At 42.3% G+C, this 24,150-nt stretch overlaps 1 protein-coding gene across 2 annotated transcripts in view; it reads left to right on the forward strand.

The window, feature by feature from the left end:
- TECPR1 (tectonin beta-propeller repeat containing 1) overlaps positions 1-24,150 on the forward strand; it is a 79,072-nt gene that overhangs the window by 40,590 nt on the left and 14,332 nt on the right. For both annotated transcript variants that reach the window (XM_033963529.1, XM_033963530.1), the window contains exons 11-21: positions 2,179-2,324; positions 3,460-3,615; positions 4,121-4,270; positions 5,500-5,657; positions 8,793-8,920; positions 10,836-10,938; positions 13,166-13,262; positions 14,103-14,182; positions 15,711-15,767; positions 18,485-18,659; positions 21,036-21,171. In XM_033963529.1, the coding sequence (XP_033819420.1) occupies positions 2,179-2,324; positions 3,460-3,615; positions 4,121-4,270; positions 5,500-5,657; positions 8,793-8,920; positions 10,836-10,938; positions 13,166-13,262; positions 14,103-14,182; positions 15,711-15,767; positions 18,485-18,659; positions 21,036-21,171 (1,386 nt within the window). The remainder of the gene's footprint in view (positions 1-2,178; positions 2,325-3,459; positions 3,616-4,120; positions 4,271-5,499; positions 5,658-8,792; positions 8,921-10,835; positions 10,939-13,165; positions 13,263-14,102; positions 14,183-15,710; positions 15,768-18,484; positions 18,660-21,035; positions 21,172-24,150) is intronic.

Here is a 24,150-nt window from a genome sequence, read left to right on the forward strand (position 1 = left end):
CAAATTATTCTGACCCAAAGAAGGGATTGCAAAAAGGCCCTTTATAGGTGAACCCTGACTCCTGTGCCCTGAGTACCCCTCAAGTTAGTAGGCAAACCAACTAGTTTTAGCGGACGGAGAGGTGGGCTTGCTGCTTGAACACATGACACAAAAATGCACTCCAAAAACTGCCAAAAACCTAGACTAGAAACAACAAAAAGGCAGACCTAGTCAAATCAAGGTTCATTAAGGGGGCGCTCAGGGTCACAGACTGTGCACACCGCACAAACTGCGTGCAGCCTATCGTGAATAATATCAAAATAAAGGGTGCTCTCAGTGTGGACAAGCAGCGATAGGAGTCCAGCTCCAACACTTCACAAATAGGTAGAGGTGATATACCCCCACCCGCACACCATCATTGAGCACCCTGAGTGCTGAAAATCAAAATGAAAATATCCACCAATCAAAAACCCATAAATCAAAACAGGTGAGTTAAGAAATGAAACCTGAGCGACCCCTAAATGAACCTTGCCAGCCGAAACCCCCCAAAAATAATCAAATAATCAAAATACAAAACCAAAACGCAATGTACTTATCTGAAAAATGGAAAATCACATAGCTGAAACACAAGATAGAAACACGCCAGGCAAACAGGTTCAACCGCGCTGGTTTCGGGGAGGAGCCCTTCTTCAGGAACCCATACACCCGACAGGAAAAACTAGGGTCGGCTGGAGGGCAGGGTGCCCGAGAGGTACTTCCCCCGAAATTCACTTGAACACATGAGGCAGGCAGGGCGGCTGAAAGCAGTGTTTTTTTCAGGGCTGCAAGGCTGGTATTTCAGGGCGGGAGAGAGCAGGAAAGGACGCGAGCGACTGGTCCTCAGCAGTCGCTTTGGTTTTGGATCAGCCAGCACAGTTGGTGTGCCTGAATTTTTATTTTTTGTGAATTGAGGCTCTTCCTACTTTGCATGCCGTTACCCCTCATTTGCATGTGCAGATCGGGTGCGGATACGCTCGGGAGGAAGGTTAGTGAATCTAGCCCTTAGACAAAGCTACCCTCTGTGTCGTAAAGGGTAATTAACGCAGTGAGATTCACGGTACTACTTTTCACACTTGAACGCTTTCCCAGCAGTATGTGTATATGTGGTGAGGGGGGGGGGGGTTGGGATTCTTGTGTCATAACAGTGTTAATGGTCGCATCATCTGCATTTCTTTTTTGCATGCTGTAAAGTGATCAAAATATTTTTTAAAAACTACAGCTGTTTCAAAGGACTTCAACCTGATATTCAGCACGCAGTAATAAGCAGCGTTTGAGCTACTCACAGCAGATATTCAGTGCTGGGGCATGTGTAGCTCCTGGCATTGAATATTCAGGTCTCGGTGGGTCACCTGGAGTTTTTTTTTTTTCTAAAAGTATTTTAAGCCAATGAGAACTGTGCTAAGTAGAACCTATCATTTATATACTGGCTGGAGGCTTAAGTTTGCTGCACATTCTGAAACCTCTCAGTTAATAATATTAAGTTATGTATGAGAGCACGCTGAGAGTGGAACACTTCTTGAATTTAATGGTAGAATTTTTCTAGATCTATGACTGTGATTTACTTTCTTTCGTTCGTATAGTACAAAAGTTTTGAACAGTTGCTTAGGTCAGTTGAGAAAGTAGAATGGGATGGGTGTACAGTACTCCCCCGAAATTCGCGGGGGTTCTGAATTTTGAAAAACCACAAATGCGGTTTTTCACCCATCAAAAGGCAGGGGAGGCAGGAGAGGGCAGCTGGAGAGGCAGGAGAGGGCAGCTGGAGCGCCGGCGGATGAAAAAAAAAATCACTCGCGGTCTGCTCCGACCGCCTCTTCCTGCAGTAAAGTCGGGCTACACCTGTCAGGAGCTGCGTGTCAAAGCAGCTCCTGATTGGTGTAGCCCGACTTTACTGCAGGAAGAGGCGGTCAGCGCAGACCGCGAATGATTGAGTCTGCGAACTGTGAATTCGCGGGGGGAACACTGTATGTATTTGAGTTTCACTGTCTACAGTAGATTGCCATTGTTTTTTCTACTGTTTGATGATTTTGAATTAGTTGCTTGGGATGACCCCCATTCCCCAGTCAGTACTTTCAGCTTTTGTAGTTTATACATTACTGTGTGGTTTTTAGTTTATCTGTCTGTCTTTTTTTTTTTTTTTCTTCTTCATTTATTTTGCTCCAGGCCTTGCCTGCTCTGTCCAGTCCCTCTCTCTTTCCATCACACCAGCTCAGACAGCAGCCTGGCGCAAACAGATTTTCCAACAACTTGGTGAACGCTCCAGGAGAGAATTGGAAAGTTTTCGGCATTATGAACAAGCTGTGGAGCAGGTATTGTGAACAGGAGCAGGTTCAGTGAATGCTTATTCAGGCATTACCCTGTAAATTGGTCTGGGTGTTGTGACTCCACCCTTTTTAAAGGAGGTGTTGGCACTATGTCCATCTCGGGCGTGGCTTTTCCTCAGATGGGTTTTCCCTTGGCCTTGCCTCAATAATTACTGGCCATCCTAGGCTATTATTTTCCTACTGTCTTCTACTGGGCAGTAATAGAAATATAGCCAACAAGTGGCAGATGGACAGTGGATCTCGGGAACTGCCAACGGGTACAGCAGCTCTTCTAAATACAATTGGCATGAAATATTTTTGCTTTTAATGGTATACCTGATTTAACACCATTAATCTTGCTTTTATCTTTTTAAATAACTGTTTCCAGTATGTTCTAAGTTTATCTGTGGGTGTGGTTTTATTTTTTAGTGGCAGGAGACAATGATTTATTTCAGCGTAATTTTCAAATTATACTTGGTAATTCTGCTTTGAAAATTGCCTAAGAAATAAGTATGGTGCAGTTTTGCAACTACTTTATTCAATCCAAAAATCCACGCACATTTTTGAAAATAGAAACATTCATGTTTCATGATGAGACGTACACACTTTGTTGCACTATTGATGCAGTTCTGTAAGAGTGACATGTAATATAGAACACTCTGAATTATATATAATGCATAATTTATCATAAAACAAAGGAAAAAAAGACCTCAAAATACCCCAGGAATACAATCAATAGATTGAAACCAATTTGGGGTTGGGTATCATCACTGGTTGGATTCTACCTTTGTCTCCAGATATATGCGTCTGGCTTTGTGGACACTCTCACATGTTTTGGGCCCATAAGCATGCCCGAGAATCACGATGGGGCCACAATCTGGGCCTGGGTGAGGCTGGCATCCGGATTCGAGGCATGATTTGGGAGCATCTGTTGCCTACATTGCATCAAGCTCATCATTTCTCGTCTCCAGTGCTTATATTGGTGCATTTGGGAGGCAATGACTTATGCTCATTAACAGGGGTTGCATTAATTCGTAAAATCAAGCAAGATTTTTTTTGTCCGTTGCCTGCTCCTTCCTTGCAGATGTGTTCCCCTTGGGTAACTCTGATACTGATGTGGTCTTTCTCTACTATGTTGCAGTCAGTCTGGGTAAAGACGGGGGCGTTGCAGTGGTGGCGACACTGGAAGCCCTGTAAATGGATCGATGTCCGGGTAGCGCTGGAGCAGTTCACGGGCAATGATGGCATGCGAGACAGCATTTTTTTCATTTATTACAACTACTATGAAGAAAAAAAGGTACTTTTTGACGATGGTGATATTTTAATGCTGCATTTGATTAGTTTCGATTACAGGGGTGTTAAATGTCGGTCCTCGAGGTAACTAGTGTGCTTTGATTAGTAGGGGGGTGACATGGTCAAACTTTTTAGCATTAAAAATAATTTTCTCCAGGAGGCTGTACTGGTATTAGTTAACTTGAGCTACTAAATCGGTTATGGTGGAAACCAAGCAGAAAGAGAAATAACCTTGACTGTGTTATTACTGATTTATGAGCTGGATTTACCAGGGGGATAATTTTTACAAAGGCTTCTTTGCACTTATATGCCAGTATATTCATGTAAAAAGGGAAATTCTATAATCTAGATGGCAGTATGTACACACCCTTTATGCATATAAATGAATAGAATACTAGCACAGTTTCTTACCATCCCCCACCCTTTTAGACTAATTGAGTTCTTCCAAAATTCATTCAGTTTAGCAAAATATTCAACCCAGATTTTTATTTATTTATTTTTTTTGATAGTATATACACGTGTTTCTTAATGAAGTGACGGTTCTGGTGCAAGTTCTGAACGATACAAAGCACTGCTTTGCTATTTACACGCCTGAGACGACAAAGCAGAGGTGGCCGATACGACTCGCTGCGAGCACAGAGCAAGAAATGCACGACTGGGTAAGTGCACTAATCTAATCCATTAATTTGGACCTTAGTAGTTAGGGACGACCTAATGGTTAGAGCAGGGGTTCTTAACCCAGTCCCGAGGATACACCTATCCAGTCAGGTTTTCAGGATACCCACAATGAATATACATGAAATAGATTTGCACGCTCTGCCTTTATTGTATGCAAATCTATCTCTTGCATATTCATTGGGGCTGCCCAAATCTTCATGCCAATTTATAAAATTGCTACCCTAGTGCTGAAACAGCATGAGCAGCCCCTGGATAGCAAGTGTAATTAGTCCTCTATCCAGCCTAGAACAAAAAAAAAAAATCTCACAAACATCTCAAATCTTCACATCAAAAAAAGTCTGTGCAAAGTTGTCCAAATAGTGGACTTAATACCGATATTCAGATAACGCTGCCGGTCACCTCTCTATCCAGATAATCAACATTGGCTATTCTTACAGAATGGTTCTACAGACTTAACCCTCGCCAAGTACATCGAGAGTCCATTAGACATATTCCTTCTATTTCCTAGCACCTTCTCTTTGGAATTCCCTTCCTGACTTCATTAGATCTGAGCAATCTTGTTCCCACTTTTAGGTTTCTCTTTAAGACTTTTATGTTTTTTTCTCTCTCTTTACCCAGTGCGGGGGAGTAAGGTGAGCAGTTGAGTCAGCTGAAACATGGATAGATTGATTTAAAAAAAAAAAAAATTATGTTAGTTTAGTATGTATGGTTTCTGATGTATGACGTCTCTTTCCTCTTAAAAGAACATAAGAATAACCTTACTGGGTCAGACTAATGGTGCATCTTACCCAGAATCCCATCTTCATCGTGGCCAATCCAAATCACACGTGCCTGGCATAAACCCAGAGAATAATAACATTACATGCTACCGATCCAGGGCAAACAGTGGCTTCCCCAATGTCTGTTTCAATAGCAAACTATGGATTTTTCATCAGGAACTTGTCCAAACCTTTTTTTTTTTTTTTTTTTTTTTTTTAAACCAGCTACAATAACTGCTCTTACCACATTCTTTGGCAATGCATTCCAGAGCTTAACTATTCTCTGAGGGAAAAAAAATATAATTCCTCCCTTATCCTTCCCTGTACCGGCCTCTCTGTTTTATCCAGCCGTAGTTGTTCTGCTGAGCGGCCAGTGTCCAAAGTGTAGAACAACAAATAGTAATGATTGTTTTGTGGTTCGCTTCTTGAAAATATCTGGTCCATCTTCACAGCTTGCTTTACTGAGCACGTCCTGTTGTGAAAGCAGAAGAATTCAAGGTCCTCCGTCGCATCAAGCCATTTGGTCCATTACCTGCAAGGGAGATGTCTTTCTCAGCGAACCAAGTTCAGATCTGGAAGCTCCATCGAACCCTATGCCCTGTGATCAACTGTAAGAGATCCTACCAAATGGTGAACTTCAACTTAAATACTGGAAGGAAGTTGGCATTAGCATAAAGCCATTAAAAAAAAAAAAAAACCCACACCAGCACTTACCATCACCTATTATGTAGGTGGTAAGTAGAGAATGACACGAGGACAAATTTCCCCCGTCCCCACGAGAACTCATTTTCCCGTTTCGTCCCCATGAGTTTTTTTCCTGTTCCTACAAGTTCATCCATATCTGCATAAGCCTCAAACACTAGAGCTCAGATTGTGATGTCATAACGCCTCATTCCACCAATGCCTAAGCTCCGTCCTCATCTGCACAAGCCTCAAACGCTTTAAAATCCTAAGTAGCAACATTCTAGAGCTCAGATTGTGATGTCATAACGCCTCATTCCACCAATGCCTAAGCTCCGTCCTCATCTGCACAAGCCTCAAACGCTTTAAAATCCTAAGTAGCAACATTCTAGAGCTCAGATTGTGATGTCATAACGCCTCATTCCACCAATGCCTAAGCTCCGTCCTCATCTGCACAAGCCTCAAACGCTTTAGAATCATAAGTATCAACATTCTAGAGCTCAGATTGTGATGTCATAACGCCTCATTCCACCAATGCCTAAGCTCCGTCCTTATCTGCACAAGCTTCAAACACTTTAAAATCGTAGCTGTTCAAGGCTTGTGCAGTTAAAGCACAGCTTACAGGAATGGGGCAGGGACAGGGACAAAACTCATGGGGACAGGACGGGGAAAATGAGTTCCTGCAGGGACGGGGACATTCTCTATCGGTAAAGGCTCTTGCATTACCTGTGATAATTTAGATACAAACTGGTTAGTGCATGAATGCCCCCTCTCTGCTCCTGACGCGCCTCCTCAAAAAAAGAATTACAATGTGAATAGTACATGCATTTCCAAAAACTAATGCCACTACTACTACTACTTATCATTTCTATAGCACTGCTAGACATACGCAGCGTAGAGAATGACACGGAGACGAATTTTCTCCCTGTCCTGCCCCATTCCTTTAAGCTCTGCCTTAACCGCACAAGCCTCGAACACTTATGATTTTAAAGTGTTTGAGGTTTGTGCAGATGAGGACGGAGCTTAGGCATTGGTGGAATGAGGCGTTGTGACATCACAATCTGAGCTCTAGAATGTTGCTACTTATGATTTTAAAGGGTTTGAGGTTTGTGCAGATGAGGACGGAGCTTAGGCATTGGTGGAATGAAGCATTATGACATCACAATCTGAGCTCTAGAATGTTGCTACTTAGGATTTTAAAGGGTTTGAGGCTTGTGCAGATGAGGACGGAGCTTGCAGGAATGGGGCAGGGACAGGAAAAGACCTAGACGGGAAAATGAGTTCCCGCGTGGACGGGGAAAAATTTGTCTCCGTGTCATTCTCAGCGCTGTACATTAAACATGTAAGAGAAAATCCCTGCTCAATCGAATTAAAACTTGCAATCTAATTAAAACAGGCAAATGGGACAAATGCGGAATGCATTAGCGTGTCCTATATTAGGCTTTTTTTTTCTATGTTAAGCACACATTAGCACCTAACGCAACTTAGTAAAAAGACCCTTAAGTTAGGAGGGACTTGCACATGAAGGATTATGGCATCAGATCCCAGCCCTAGTTCTAACTGAACTGGAAGTCCAAAGGAGAAACCAGAAACTGCTAGGTCAAAATCAAAAAACAAACAAACAGCATTAGCACATGGCCAGAAATGAAAATAATAGAAAAAAGGCATTTTTACAGCTGCAGTAAAAATAGCCTTGGTGAGCAGGAAAGACCCATGTGAGAATGTGCCAAGGCCATTTCTCACCATCATTTCTTTTTAGTTCAGTTGTTATAATGACAGTCATCTGGAAGAAGCCCTTGTGTCATAGGCCTTGTGCAAGAGCCCTAAATCCAGCTGTTGCATGATGACTGACTTCTGCCACTCCTGGATGCTGTGAAGGCTACTTCCGGGGTGCAGACGTGAGTTGGGACTTAAAATAATAGCAAGCGTTTAAATGTGTCCTAGACATCAGAACATGGGGTATATAGATGGATTCATTAACTAGGGGGTCGAAATTCAGCAGGCAGCGGTGGGTGTTTTGTAGCCGCCAGATGTTCATTGCCAGACCATGTCCGGGTTTTGGCATTGACTATCCTGGTTTATGTGGCTGGCTATCTCTTAGGCAATTAAGACACATGGCCTAGGTGCACTAAGAGCCACTAAGACTGAATTCTTTCAATGCATTGAAATTCTTTCTGACACACCCTAAAATGTGTCCATTGTGAGGTCATCAATTCAAATGTGATATCTTTGAAACAGCTTTTTTCATAGATGTGCAGTAGGAATGATAAGGGAATTGCCGACTTTAGTCAAAAATACAGAGGAGTTGTAAAAACTGATAGTTTCGAAAGTAATTATAATGACATAAACTGCACCCAGTATTATTGTACGCAAAAGACACTCAAAAAGGTACAATTGGTTGAAAAAATGTATGCTCGTAGGAATGATAAAGACCAAACAAGTTTCAGATAATGGATCATCCCAGATGCTGAAAAGTTTCTGATAGTTTTGAATGATGGATTTTTTTTGGGGGGGGGAGGGGGGATAATGAGCATGGGTTGATATCCTTGATTTTATTTTTTTTAAATGAGAATTTTTGCATATAGGAAATTCAGGAAAAGAGATGTCCAGAATTTGTGGCATATAGGAAAGGCTCATTGAATGCTGTTACTTAAACCATTTGTTTATTTATTTATTTATTATTTGGGAATTATCAACCGCCTTTGTAAAGGGATTCACCACAGGCAGTATATAGCAGGCTTGTTTATTTTTGGAAGACAGTATTGCTTTTCTAGATAACATAAAGATAGAAATTTGTTGAAATATAATGATCTAGTATTTTCACTTTTTTTGTATTTTTAACCTTTGAGCAGTGACTTGATTAAACAGAGGACAAAAATCATATGCTAAGCCCTACAATCCTTTCTCTCCCTCAGAGTTCCTCTGCGTTTCTCCTATGCTTTCCTCCCGTCACTTCTACTGGAAGGCCTTTTCACCCATCCTCTACTCTTTCTGTAAGCAATATTCCCTGAAATTACTCCTGAATGAAGACAACATTTTCAAACCGTGTTCTGTTTCCTGGTAGGTTTTGGCATCAAATTGGTGGACACCTGCAAGTAGTGGAATGTGGTAGCCAAGGAATGGTGTGGGGCATAGGATATGATCACACTGCCTGGGTCTACACTGGTGGCTATGGAGGAGGCTTCATCCAAGGTAATGAAGAGTTACAACTTATTCTGTTGTAAACTTTGAACCTCCATTTTGCTTTGATCATCTACGTAGGTCGGGAAAGGGATGACTTGGAACGTTCAAAATATTCCTGGATATTTTTTTTTCTAAGGGAAAGTATGTATGTACTTCTGCTTTGAAACATACTCCAAAATGTCTATTTGGACACATTTTATTTGTGCTGTACAGTAGAGAATGACACGGTGGTTGTTACCTGTAGCTAGCCTTGGGTAGCCGCTGGTAACCCACCGAAACGGGGAGAGAAAAATTAGTGGTCGCCGCGGGGATGGGAACAAGGCCATTCACTGCCCCGTGGAGCGGTGAATGGTTTTGTCTCCGCAGTGAAGCCAGCACGGATCGCACGGTCCAGCATCCCCACCCGATTGCTGCATCCTGCGTCCTGCCATCTCCCTCCCTCCACCTCACCTTAGGTGCCTGCCGAGTCCGAATTTAATTCTTCTCCCAGCCGCACGCTTTCAATAAGCCGCGCGTGCATTGTTGAACCTCCTCCTCTGACACAACCGGAAACAGAAAGTTGGGTCAGAGGAGAAGATTCAACAGCTCAAGCAGCCGCGCACGTGGCTTATCGAAAGCGTGCGGCTGGGAGAGGAATTAAAGTTGGACTCGGCAGGCACCTAAGGTGAGGTAGAGGGAGGGAGATGGCAGGAACCGGCGATCGGGCGGGAGGGGGCCTCTGGACCACGCGATCCATGATCGTGCATGTTCCTTCACACTAAGAAGGAAGGAGTGGACAGTAGTTGCGGGGATGGGGCGGGGCGGGCACATTGGTTGCGGGGACAGTGGTCGCGGTGACAGGGATAGTGGTCTCAGGGGCGATGACGGGGACAATTTTTTCCCTGTGTCATTGTCTACTGTACCTTGTGGACTAGATTCTATAAATGGCACCTGAATTTCAGGTCCGAAAAAATAAGCACTTGGCTCTATTCCATAAACTGCATTCCAAGTTAGGCCCTTTTTATAAAATAGCGCTTAGCACCAGAAACCACACCAGGCCATTTATACCAGCTGAAATGCGATGTAAATCCTTGCACCTAAATTAAGCATGGATTCCCCCTTGTTCTCTAACCGCGCATGTAAATTGCAGGAATGCCCCTGATCCACTCGTGACACTCCCTTGACCACGCCCCCCCTTTTGGAACCATGCTTAAACTTTACGTGTGGATCCCGTGCCTAAAAATACGTGCATAATTTTTAATTAATTCCAGTTAGCATCAATAATTGCTTGATAAGATATTAAAACACTGCTTTTTCCCATGGAAGTGGCTTTGAAATTATGCTAGTGGTATGCATTTCTGCTCTTGTGAATAAACAGTTTATACAAAAAAAAATATGTAGTGCAAAATATAGACAGCAGATATAAATTCTCAAAACTGACACATTTTGATCACTAAATTGAAAATAAAATAAATTTTTCCTAAAAAAACAACAACCTGGGATTGTGAGTAACTTGATGTGTGAGTGTTTTGCAAGACGAGCAAAATGTTTAATTACATTTTAACTTGATAAACGAGCGATGTCTTGCCCTACAAGCACGGGTACGCGTGGCATGTCATCACAGCTGAGCCGAAGACACAGTCACAGCTGAGCCGATGATTCTTCTTTCTCTAACGCGGGAGTGTAGTGACTGTTTTAAATGTACCACAGTATTTTCTATTAAAGTTTTTGGGTTGTGGAATGAATCGTCTTGAATTTCCATTATTTCTTATAGGGAAATTTGCTTTGATATACGAGTGCTTTGGATTACAGGCACGTTTCCAGAATGAATGATGCTTGCAAACCAAGGTTTTACTGTATTTTTAAACTGCAAATAGCTTTGTTTGAGGGCTACTAAAAATCCATTGCCCATGCAGTAAATCACTGCAACTTTTCCCCCCTGCAGCGCTGGCCAGCAGCTCCGACAATATGTACGTGCAGACAGATGTGAAAAGTGTTTATATCTTTGAAAATCAAAGGTGGAATCCAGTCACAGGATACAGTAGCAGGTGAGTGAAAATTGTTTTAATGTGAAATGAATTGACAGCATTCAACTTTGCTCTTCATGAAAAGTATGGTTTTTTTTTAAAGTTTATAACGAGAGGCACATCCTGTAGACAGTCATCCAACGCCTCTCCTCCTCCCCAGTGTGCCACGGCTCACCTGAAATCTCAGGAGGCACACAGGGGTCCTTTTACTAAGGCATGTTAAACGCTAACGTGTCCCTAGACTCTAATAGGCGCATTAGCGTATAGCGCGTGCTAAAACGGTTAGCACGCCTTAAAAGGACCCCACAGTTTGCAATTTTTTTTTTTTTTTTTAATTCAATTTTCTATACCGTTCTCCCAGGGGAGCTCAGAACAGTTTACATGAACTTATTCAGGTACTTAAGCATTTTTCCCTGTCTGTCCCAGTGGGCTCACAATCTATCTAACGTACCTGTGGCATTGGGGGGATTAAGTGACTTGCCCAGGGTCACAAGGAGCAGCGTGGGTTTGAACCCACAACCTCAGGGTGCTGAGGCTGTAGCTTTAACCACTGTGCCACACTCTCCCCTACACTGCTCTAGTGTATCTTGAAAGCCAAAATATCTCTGGTCACACGCCTTTATGTTGGCTGTGTACTAAAACACATACGTGGGTATTTAATAATAGCATAATAGAGCTAAGTGTGGTCCTACCAGCTGATCAGTAGAGGTCAGTCTTGTGGCACTGGCCATTGGGGTCATTTAGGTCTGATGAGCAAGATCAACATGTAAGCTGGTTGCTCTTTCTTCACTTTGCACCTCTACTGATCTCAATCAGCATTGACCATCTACTATAAAACAATGTTTTCCAAATACTACACCCTCGGACCTAAAAAGATATGCCATGGAAAGTTACCACTGTCTGATGCTCTGGATTAATTAGCATCTGGGCTTGGCTCTTAGCATGCATTCATTCATACATACATACATCCAATCAACCAGCCAAACTAACTAACCAATTTCTAGCGCACTTAAAACCTTAGTGGTTTACAAAATACAAGACTCCAGTAGCAGCAAATACATACAGGATCTCCTTGCTGAGGATATAAGGAATTATGCTTGCTTTTCCTTCCTAGTGTGTCTCTGTTGGACCGCTTCTTGTTTATATAGGATTCGGGAGGAGGTAATTGAGGCTATTTTGCACCCCATATGCCCAGGGTCATTTCTGGCTAGGTGAGGAAAGTGAAAGTTTTCAATTGTCCCGACTAGCAAAAATGTCACGAAAGTCCAGAATTGCACCAATTTGGCTGTTCAAAAATAACTTTGATTTTGTTGGTTGTAAAACAAACAGAAAAATTGACCCAATAAGTCAGGTCTTTAGTGGTAGATTCTCAACACAGAGAGAGATAATTGCCAAGTACAAGGTTTTATATTAAGATGTGTTTATAGATCTTTCACGTAGTAGGAAAACTCCAGGATAGCTTACTGGGTTGAGTTGAACATCTGATGATCAAGTACTCAGTTGCTCCACTTTTGGTCTAGACTAGCCACTACCTAGCTGACCAAGTCTTAAGACTTGCCCTCTCCTCTTCTCTAACACCTTAGTAGAATTATTTGAAGCAATTCGGATAGGCTAAAGTGGGCTTTGATGCCAACTCCAATAATTGGAACGTAAGGACTGTGCCAGGCACACATCTACGATCTTATGTCTCCAGAAATACCAAAGAAAGACCAAGATTAAGTATTTATATCACATTCACTTTTGATTTAATCATGAATTGATAATGAGTGTAACTGTTGAGAAGACTAGATGAACCATTCAGATCTTTATCTATTGTCATTTACTATCTTACTATGTAATTCCAACTCCTTACCATCAGTGCTGTTGGCCTTGGTTTCTTCTCCCTAGCCCTGGATCTGTAAGAAAGTTGGAGAAGACAGAACCAAAATCACCACTTGAGTTTTGATAAAATTCCTCCTCTCCAGACACATAGCCATAGAATGAGCCTTGCTGAAGATAGAAAGTATTAATGCTGACATTGCATTCTGGTAGTAAATGCCTCCCACCCACCCCACTCCTCCCCTAATTTAGCTGTAGAAAAATGTAGGCCATACATAAAGGCTTTGTTTGTTTTTTATTGTAAACATTTAGCTGTAACCAAAGAACTCTTCAATGAATTCTGGCTTTTGCTATCTTGTCATTGTGTTTTCCAAAGGATTTCCTCTCAATTATTTCAGTTCGATGATTGACCCTACATGTCTCCTCTTAGGGGCCTGCCCACAGATCGCTACATGTGGAGTGATGCGTCTGGCTTACAGGAATGTACAAAAGCCAACACAAAGCCTCCATCCCCACAGTGGTCCTGGGTAAGATAATCATATATTGAAAATTAACCCTTTCCAACCCCAGGCCATTGGAAACAAAACGCTTGAACAGCATTAAAACAAAAAATATCTCTGAACACATTTGTCCTACCAATGATTGCCACTGAGTGACTGTGGCCCCCACTTTCCTGCCCTGGTTTTAAGTTCTTAATGACTTACTCAAATGAGGCCCTATAAAGAGTCTCTGCACATAGTCCTTCATCACCCTAAGGGCTGCCCCTGACGACTTCATTTTTAAGACGAAATATTTTTACATATTGATAGATGACTCTTGCTGGTGAGATAACCCTTTCAGGACCATAAGGATCGTAGGCCAATTTTTGTGGTTTTGACGACATTTTTATGGTAAAAAGGGCTTGCAGATGCCAAAAAATTGATTTTTTTTTGTGAAATATCATTATTTTTATTTAAAAAATCACACTTCTGGCTTATGGACAGTGTGGCAAGTGAATCTTCTCGTCAATCTGGCAACGACGCTAATGAATGAATGTCGGAACCAGTTTGTTTACATAAAGGCAGTATCATATGGAATCCGTACATATCAAATTTAGAACTGTAGACTATCCCAATCAAAATTTATAGGATTTTAAAGTTATGGGACAAATATCCCTTGGTCCTGAAAGGGATAAACCATTCCAGAGAGATTGTTATTGTGGGGCATAATTTACAAAACTTGTGACCTAGATGACTAAACGCTTGCCCTTAAAGGGTTAAGCAAATGAAAACCAATCCTCTGGCAGATAAATAACTGCATGTTTGAAAATTTAATGCATTCATGTTGCAATATATTTTTTTAATAAATCCTTTGCATTTTGACTCTAGGTTTCTGATTGGTACATTGATTTTAATGCCCCTGGTGGAACTGATAGAGAAGGATGGCAGTATGCAGCTGATTTCCCTGCGTAAGTGCTGGCATTTGGGGACCAAATAGATACTGGCCATAGCTGGTGATCTTTATCTCAATGCAGATTAAATGAGCAGATCTACTACTGCTTATCACTTATATAGCGCCGCAAGGCGTACGCAGCGCTGGACATTTTGACATTTATAGACGGTCCCTGCTCGTAAGAGCTTACAATCTAACTTGGACAGACAGACATGACATATAGGGTTGGGGGTTGCAGAATCCAAGGTGAGAGGAGTTAGGAGTCGAAAGCACATGGGACACCGTGTCTGTGAAACGCAGATGGATACATTTTTATTATTGGCCTACTACAGGCGGGATTTAATCTGCGCCAGAACGGAGTGGAATTGGCATTCTGGCACTTCTTGAGCCACAGAAATGGTGTTACCACCTGCAAAGTTAAACCATGAACATGTGAGCTTCTGAAGACTTTTTGCTTCAACACTGTTTTAAATGGGGTAGCGCTGTATCCCCCTCTTTAAGGAACTCTTTACCTTTAGACATTAAATCCCTTTCTTCCTCTTCGGACTTCCACAGCACTCTTAAAAGCTTTTCTGTTTCAAGATGCTTTCTCGGATGAAACCCCTAACCCCCTCCCTCTCATTGACCATCGTAGTCCAAGTACTAATAGATGATCTGAGCAGTGGCACACTGGCACTGAAGACTATATACTCTTTAATCTATGTTTTCCTATAATTTGATAGAGTTCTCTTTTCATCTCTATTGTCGCTCCGTCTTCCTCTTCATTGTCTCTCTTTTCTCTTATCCATTGTAACTTTCCTGTACTGGGATATTATAACATTATGTAAACTGCTCTGATGGCTCCTGAACAGTACATTAAATCTGTAAGAAAGCTTGAAATTTGATCGGTTGATTCTCCGAGGACAAGCAGGCGCAATATTCTGACGTGGGTGTGCAGACACTGCTGAGTGCACTGTCACTTTAAATCTTTCAGACAGTGCCCCCACTGCACATGCGCTGGTTTTGTGCCTGACGCTCGAGCATTAGACCATCAGTCAAGTTTTCTGTGGAGTTGAGAGATTGTATTATCACCACTTTTTGATATTTATGGTATTTTCCTATATGATTTCCTTTATTTATTTTCTTCACATTTTGTCTTTTTTTTTTTTAACCATTTTCTGCCTTTTTGTATAATTTATTCCATTTTTTTATTTTTTTCACGCTTCTGGGCCATTGTGGCCCTCTTTTAGTCCAGGGAGTATCAATGGTTTTCAAACCTGCATTGCAGGAGCACTTAGCAGATGTCCCGTGTTGAGGCGGTATCTCTTCTGTGGCAAAGTTGAAGGACTAGCTGACCATATTAAAAAGCATACAGAGAATATTAAAACATTCTGTTATAAAATCACCCCCATTAGTAACTGTATGTTTCTTGTAGGTATTTTATGGTTTGGATATATGTGTTTTTATTTTATGCTTATAATTATTTGTTCACTGCTGTGGGTGATCTATTTGTACTGGGAAGGCAGGTTATACAATTTTTATATAAATAAACTTGCATTTTTCAGATCCTACCATGGACATAAGACCATGAAAGACTTTGTAAGAAGAAGACGCTGGGGAAGGTAGGAAAATCAACAGCGTTTTGGAAGTGCACCTAGCAGTAGGTATTTCGGTAAAAAAATAATACTTCAATGAGGCAATTTTCATGCAAACCTCAGCTCCTTCCTGCATGTCTGCAAACATATTTCCTAAGGGAAACTCATGCAAGGGGGCAGTGGAAAATCTGTGCAGGGCTTCGCCTTCCCAACCCCTCTCTGGACATGGCACTTTCTGATGCAGGTAAAAGCACGGGTTCTTTTGCCTGTGGGGTGATCATTTAACTGCGAGAAAAGTCCCACTGAAATCAGCTGTTTACTCACAGAAAAGTTCCTGAAAGTATCCTCAGCATAACGCTTTTTTGGTTCTTCATCATAAAATTTACTACAAGGGCATTTAACTAAATATACAGCAAAAATAGATGCACTGGTAAGTCAAAATCCATAAATAATAATTTGTATCATCAGAAAAATTAATTCTCTTAAAATAGTGGTGGTGTTACACATTTTTTAGTTTTCTCCCTTTAGGTTAGACAATGTATTGCCTTCTCTGACGAGAAAGAGAGATAGATGACAAAAAAGGCAAGCGAGATGTCTAAGCCAGCAATGAGACAAATATACTTATTTTAATAAAGTTCATAAATAAAATATTCCACATCGAGTCCAAATGTAATGACTTGATTGAAAGTCAAACCTTTCTTTTTTTAAAATTTTATTATTTTATTAAACTAAAACAGTGCAATGCATTTAATTGAACACAAAAAATAATATAGGGATTACACTATTTTATACAATCTATAATAATAAAATGCTAAGCGCGCATGCGCACTCTCACCGCGTGCTTCCCTGATCCCTGATCACAAGGATCTTTAGTCCTTCCCGGCAAATGGATGAGCGAGCGAGGAAGGGGGAGTGACGAATGGAGGGTTAAAATCCGTCCCTTCTACTGACCGGACAAGTCGCCCCGCCGCATCTCTTCCCGGGGCTCGGAGGACGCCTCTGAGGGTGATTTCCAGCTGGGGAGGGGAAGCGGATGGTCGGGGCCTGGGCTGCTCGGTCCATGCATCCAGCTGGCTCTCCCGCGGTGGTGGCTCCTCCCACAAAATGCTACCCTTCTGTTCAAAGCCGCGCCAGCAGCCCCACCCCCCAAGAGCCACATCAGCGTTTGAAACTCCTCCGACGTCACAACGCTGGTGCGCCTCCGGAGAGAAGCCGCCACCATGGCCCCGAACAGCAACACAACATTTTCATGGGAGCCAGCCCTCGGAGAAGCCCCGGACACAGGGCAGGATACAAGAGGAGCCGCCACCGCAAAAAGCTCCTGCAAGGGAGCCAACCAGACCGCGAGTGCAGGCCCGCTGTAAGCGGGGATCGGGTGAGGAGCCGCCGCTGCCTGCGGCTTTGAAATTTGGCAAGGGAGCTGGCTAGAAAAGAAAATAAATGCTGCTGCACAGGGAATGGGGTGGAGGACTTCTAAAATGTAAGGCTGCATGGTGGTTTACAGATAAGGGAGAAGGGTTCCCAATGGACAGTGGGGAAGATACAAGTAAGGGAGAAGGGCTACTGCTGGACAGGAGGGGAGCAGGAAGTAAAGGAGAAGAGCTCCCCCTCCCCCCCCTGGATATGTAAGGAAAAACTTAAAAGAAAGATACTAAACCATTAATGCGAGGCAACGAATAAAGTCAAATCTTTCTGATGAAGTCTCGACTAGGATCCCAGTTTCGGCTATGCCTTCTTTAGGGGACTAGCGAGTACTTAATAAATCTTGCCACACAAACAATCTGGACAAATGAAGAAAGAAATTCTAAAATCGTGTCGGCGTTCTCGTAAAGCAAATGCGCAAACAGGAAGAGATATGGACAATATGGCCCTGATCCTATAAGGACTATATGTAATGTAATGTAATTTATTTCTTATATACCGCTATATCCTTTAGGTTCTAAGCGGTTTGAAGAAAATATACATTAAGATTATAAATGAGAAGTAAGAAGGTACTTAAAAAATATCAGCAAAACCTCCTACTTTAGCATACTGGATATTCAAGAAAAGGCACTGAGCATAGGAAATAGAAAGGTAAATATTTCTTAAATGAAGGGGCGTTTATAGGAACAATGATCTTTCAACTGCACTTTAAAAAAAAAAAAAAAAAGGGGGGGGTTGTATTATATCTTTAGAAAATATGTGTTTTTTGATCCAGCCCAGGTGGAAGATTTTATTAAAGAGAAACCTTTGTTGAAAGTTTAATTCCTAATATTCAGTTTATTTTTGGAGGATGATGTATAATATATATAATAGCCATTTGCCTGTTCCTAGATAGTAGATAGAAAGATTTGCTTTGATGTTTTATTTGTACTGGCGATCAGTTTTAATGTGGACTAGGATATGGTTGAATTAGTTTCCTTATATTATGTTAACTCCCGTAAGGGAATTTACATTTGTTTTTTCTGTGTTCATTCATGCATGTTTGTTACAAAGATATTGTAATGAATAATCAAATAAATAAAGAATATAAAAAAGAAAAAAAGAAAATTGTTAAAATCATTTTTATGTTTAATGATTGATAAAATAATAATTTTGTTTGTACGCAATAATTTTTGTTATCCACCTAGAATCTATTTATGAGAATAGTGCGAAATAGAAATAAGAATAGAATAACCAAAATGACTGTTTTGATTTTTGTCTAACTGAATCGTATTTTAGTCCGTGCTGCTGAAATTTTAACATGTCTCCCTGTTTCACTGCAGGAAATGTAAGACTGCTACCAGTGGGCCATGGTTGGAGGTTCCTCCTATATCCCTGTGGGACGTCTCTATTCTTCCCAGGGCTGCCGAGAGCGGTGACTCTCCAGTTGCGCTATGGGCAATCAGTAGCAAGGGTGACGTCCTCTGCAGACTTGGAGTAACAAAACGCACTCCTGCTGTAAGACACTGTTTTTTTTGCTCTGTTCATCTTAATGTTTTTTTTTTCCTTTTCATCTTTATACCTTCCCACTAGGGCAACTGAAAACTGTTTGTTTATTTATTCAGTTTTTTTATACCGTTCTCCCAGGGGAGCTCAGAACGGTTTACATGAATTTATTCAGGTATTCAAGCATTTTTCCCTGTCTGTCCCGGTGGGCTCACAATCTAGCTTATACCTGGGGCAATGGGGGGGGGATTAAGTGACTTGCCCAGGGTCACAAGGAGCAGCGTGGATTTGAACCCACAACCTCAGGGTGCTGAGGCTGTAGCTTTAACCACTGCGCCACACACTCCCCATTTGTTTGTTTCGGCCTAAGTCAAAATTCACCACTTAGTTTCTTCTGAAACTGACCACTAGAGCCCAGTCTGGCCCGCTCTAACCAGAGGTGGTCCTGCTCCTGGACCCCTTCTACCCACCTGTGAGATCCCCCTTCAAACCTACCTTACAAGCTCTGGTGGTCTAGTGACGTATTCCAAGCGGAAGCAATCTCCACTTGCTCCTGGCCATGCTGGCTCCAGTCTCAAAATGGCTACTGCAACCTCCAGCAGTAGCTTTGACCACAGAAGCAGCATGGGTAGGAGTGACCGGGGTTCGCTATGGCCCCGACTATACTGCTAGTCCACCACGGCTTGTAAGGTAGGCCTGTAGGGATACCTCTGTTCAGGGAAAAAGGGGGAAGAGAGGCTGATCCTATTCAGAGGTAGGAGTGGAGTGAAGCACAGACTGATCTGTTTGGGGCAGGGGGGATGCTCTGAGTGGACACAGCACTAAGCTTCGCTTCATAGCATGTGCACCTGAGCCTGGCCGAGATACCTTTCCTGGAGTTGTGCGCCCTGCCTCCAAGTTCAAGTTTATTTGATAAATCGCCTATATAAAATATTCTAAGCGATGTACAGTTTAAAACAACTTATGGGGGAACAAACAATCCTAAAACAAATTTTAACTAATTTTAAAAACATTAATTTAGAAAACAAACAGTATTAAAACATAAAAGGGGGGGGAACAGAAGGGGGCCACGGAGCAGGCAGGCATGGCGCAACAGAGAAATGCAGGCAGGCAGGGGGCCAGGGAGACAGACAGAAAGAAAGACAGCCAGGGGGCCAGGGAGAGACACAGACAGAAAGAATGACAGACAGTGTCCAAGGAGAGAGAGACAAAAAAAAAAGAGACAGACTATCTACTCTAGCACCCATTAATGTAACGGATTTAAACACTAGTGTTTCATAAAAACAGTTGGAATACACGAGACATGACACTCCTTTTTTGAATTTTGGTTTAATCAACGTGGGTGGCAGTATTCTCTGAATATCATCATTCGTGATTCTTAAGACTCCTGAGGCAGGCCTGTTGGCCAAAATATGTACATGTCGAGTCGTTGAGTCGTTGAATGTACCATTGTGATATCATAAAATTACTCTCCACATGCGTGTATGAGTCAGATGTGACTTTAACAGTGTTTTGTGGTCTCTGATTTTAAAGCTATGTCAGCAGGCAAATTTATCTGTAGTAGAACTTCTGGGGCATAATTTATTTATTTATTTTAATCAGTTAACATTTTTATTGAACATCAAACACAAATTGAAACATATCTCGCAAAACGTTTTTATTCATTTGCATACAATTCGAATTTGCTGAAGCCAAAATCTCCTTAACTCCACACCTAACACAAGCTTAAACCAGGTATAAATACAGCCTTTGGAAACGGTCTAGCTAACAAGGAAATCTTGTTTCTTACATATAATCTACCCTCTGGATCGGTGGTCTCAAACTCACGGCCCGGAGGCCACATGCGGCCCGCCAGGTACTATTTTGAGGCCCTCGGTATGTTTAGCATAATCACAAAAGTAAAATAAGACAGTTGTCTCTTTAGTTATAAATTACAATATTATTATTAAGACTTAGCCAAAAGGAAAGATCTATAAACTATAAAGAGTTTTACCTCATGCAAAATTGTCATTTCTTTAATAAGACATTAACTATTTTTTTCTGAGGCCCTCCAGGTACCTACAAATCCAAAATGTGGCCCTGCAAAGGGTTTGAGTTTGAGACCACTGCTCTGGATCCTCCCATGCTGTCTCTTTAATGCTGAAAGAGTACTTTGTACTTCCAAATACTACCTAACACTTGTCCAGTTGCATCTTGTTTATTATTATACACCTCGCTTTTAGAGACAAAGCTTTCAAATAGGGTTTCCAAATTAAAAGAAACTTTTTTTTTTTTGGCCTAGGAGTAAGATGAGTCTTCCTCACCTCCCATCTCATTAATGTGTGATGAAGATTCCTCCATTTACAAATGGGAGGCTTAATTTTTTTTCAAAAAAATTTACATTTTTAGGGCTCATCCTGGCTTCATGTGGGCACTGACCAGCCATTCGTTTCCGTATGTGTGGGTGCAGATCTGCAGGTTTGGACTATTGCGAGAGATGGCTCTGCGTTCTACCGTGGTTCGGTATCTCTACAGCAGCCAGCAGGTGCGCTCCTTGGGGATGGAGATTTCTGTTTATTATCAAAACTTTCCAGTGGCTGGAAAGCTTTTAATCATCTTTAGATTTAAGAGAGATGTTCTTGGGTTCTCGCTAGATTTGGGAATAACAAAAAGACTACAAAGAAATCTTTTGGGGGGAGATGCACAGAACTCCGGCGCTGTTCCTCCACAGCGCCAGAAAAACACCGATCTTTTTTCGGTGACCAATGCTCCACACTAAGGTCAGGATTCTGTAACTGGCGCCGTTGTCAGCACCCGCCTTAAAAGTGGCCGCCGATCGCATGTCAATTGCATGATGGCGCCGGTTAGAGAATCACACCTCCGGCAAAGATAGGCGCCAGAAATGTAGGCCAGAATTTTCCAGGCCTACGTTTCCGGTGCCTATTTTTGACGTGAATCGTGCCTTCGAGGGGCCTACTGATGCCCAACCCCACTTCCGTCTCCAGCCATGCCTATAGTGTCTTTAGATGCGATTCTGGCACCTTTTGTTTAGACACTGGCAGATGCTTTAAATTTTACGTTAATTGTAATTTCAAACAGCGCTTACTAATTAACTTAGGCACCAGTAGGGCACCTACTAGCATCTAAGTTTAGGCGCAGTGGAGTAGCAAGGATGAGAGGTGCCTGGGGCTGTGGCTTCCCCCCCCTCACCCTTACTACTGGTAAAGTGTAAGGACTATGGGTACATATGCATTTTATGAAGTGTGATTTAGAGAGTGACACAGGGATAAATTTTTCTCCGTCCCCTGCAGGAATTCATTTTCCCATCCCATCCTGGCGAGTTCTTTTCCTGTCCCTGCTCCATTCCTGTAAGCTCCGTCCTCATCTGCACAAGCCTCAAACCCTTTAAAATCATAAGTAGCAACATTCTAGAGCTCAAATTGTGATGTCATAATGCCTCATTCCACCAATGCCTCAGCTCCATTCTCATCTGCACAAGCCTCAAACCCTTTAAAATCATAAGTGTTCGAGGCTTGTGCGGTTTAGGCAGAGCTTACAGGAATGGGGGCAGGGACAGCGACAAAACTCACGGGGACAGGATGGGAAGATCGAGTTCCCATTTCATTCTCTAGTGTGGATGTCTCACAACTCTGCCCCAACTCCACCCTAACACAAATTCATAGACCCCCCATGTGCAGTTCAAGTGAAAGTACACACAATATTGTCACCGTTATGTGCCTGTATCTTTGTACTGTTTCGTAAGAGCTAGTTCTTGCTAGTCTAATGGGGTTTACCTTCATCCCTGTACATTCTTAATTGCATTGATACATCTTTGAAGACAGATTACTAAGGGCCAGATTCTCAAAACTTAAGGTTGCCTTTAATGCTGTCGCTAAACCTGTTCAAGCCGGATTAGCGGGCATGTATTTTAGCGGCAGATTATCAAAGCGGCTTACCATGGCTTTTTCCGAGCTTCCTATCCATTTCCGATTCTGCCATGCAAATGGCCTCATCAACATTTAAACAAGCACTCTGGTGGATTCTTCAACATCACTGCGTGATTCACCAAGTGTAGTGTAGGCTTTTGGCGAACAAATATCAGCGACTGGTTTGGAGGTGCCTGTACTGTGCCAGAACTGTGAAAAGCGCATCTCTGGCGCGTGTTTTGACTGTGGTTAATGAAACAAAATAAAAAAGACATGATTCACATAAATTATAGTATTTATTTTTTTGGGGGGGGCAGGGGGGAGTGGACAAAAAGCACGCTTATTGAGCGTGTATATTATAGCCATGTCTTATGTATTTCCGGCTGAGGTTCAGGATAACATTTGACCTACCAATGTGTCCTACCAACATTTTAGGAAGCAATTGAAAACATATTTGTTTTCCAAATTTTAGGCCATAGATGCATTTTATTCAATTGTTTGATTTCTTAATTTTGTTAACCGCATTGAACTTATCGGTTATGTGGTATAGAAATCAATTTTTATGTTTTGTTATTAAAAGCAAATTGCAAGATTTATATGAATTGTAGTTTTTATTCATTTTTTCAACACGAGCGTCCAGCGGTTACAGCCGCATGTGTTGCGAGCCTATGATGTGAGCATATATTATGATCAAATAAGGCATGCAAGCAATGTGTGCCTATGGCATTCCTTTTCCAGGCACATGCGTATTTATGCCTCTTTCATGGTGTATTGTGCACATGTGCCAATTACCGTATTTTCACTCATATACCGCGCACCCGTGTAAAACGCGCACACGGGTATAGCGCGCAGGAAACTGTAATTTCTGTAAAGAAATTTTTATATAGCGTGCACACCCATATACCGCGCATGCCGCCCCGACTCTCCCGTCGCCGCCCGACTCTCCTTTCGCCCGCTCCAACTCTCCTCTGGCCGCCCCAACTCTCCTCTGGTGTCAGAGAAAGGGCGGGACCGCCGGAAGAGGAAGCAGCGCAGACGCAGGGCTCAGAGAAGGGGCGGGACCGCCGGCAGAGGAAGCAGCAGGACAACGGTAGGCAGCTTCTCCATGATGGGGGGTGGGTGGGAGGCTGTGGGGGTGCGAGCGGTCCTTCGGGGTGGGGGTGCGAGCGGTCCTGCGGGGTGAATCGGACATCGGGGGGGGGGGGGGGGGAACTATGTAAAAAAAAATTTGGACAACGCGCTCACGAATATAACGCGCATGGTTATACTTGGTTTGTAAAATCGTGTATAACGCGCGCGTTATATGCGTGAAAATACGGTACTATCACCAGTGACTCATCTCATGTATAAATTTAGCAAACTTTCTGTCAACCTCATTTGCATGCATGGTTTTCGTTGTTTGTTTTTGGGGTTTTTTTTTTTAATTCTTTATTGATTTTTAATCAGAAACAGTGTCATACAAATGAAAGAACAAAAGATGTTCCATATATTCCACTATTATCTATCCAGGTAAGTTTGGGGTTTTTTGAGAATAATTTGCCTTTTTGAAATCGCTACAATAATGGCTGCGACAGCAGGCCCATTGGTTTCTACCATAA

Source organism: Geotrypetes seraphini, chromosome 11, assembly GCF_902459505.1.
Source record: "Geotrypetes seraphini chromosome 11, aGeoSer1.1, whole genome shotgun sequence".
Taxonomy (NCBI): domain Eukaryota; kingdom Metazoa; phylum Chordata; class Amphibia; order Gymnophiona; family Dermophiidae; genus Geotrypetes; species Geotrypetes seraphini.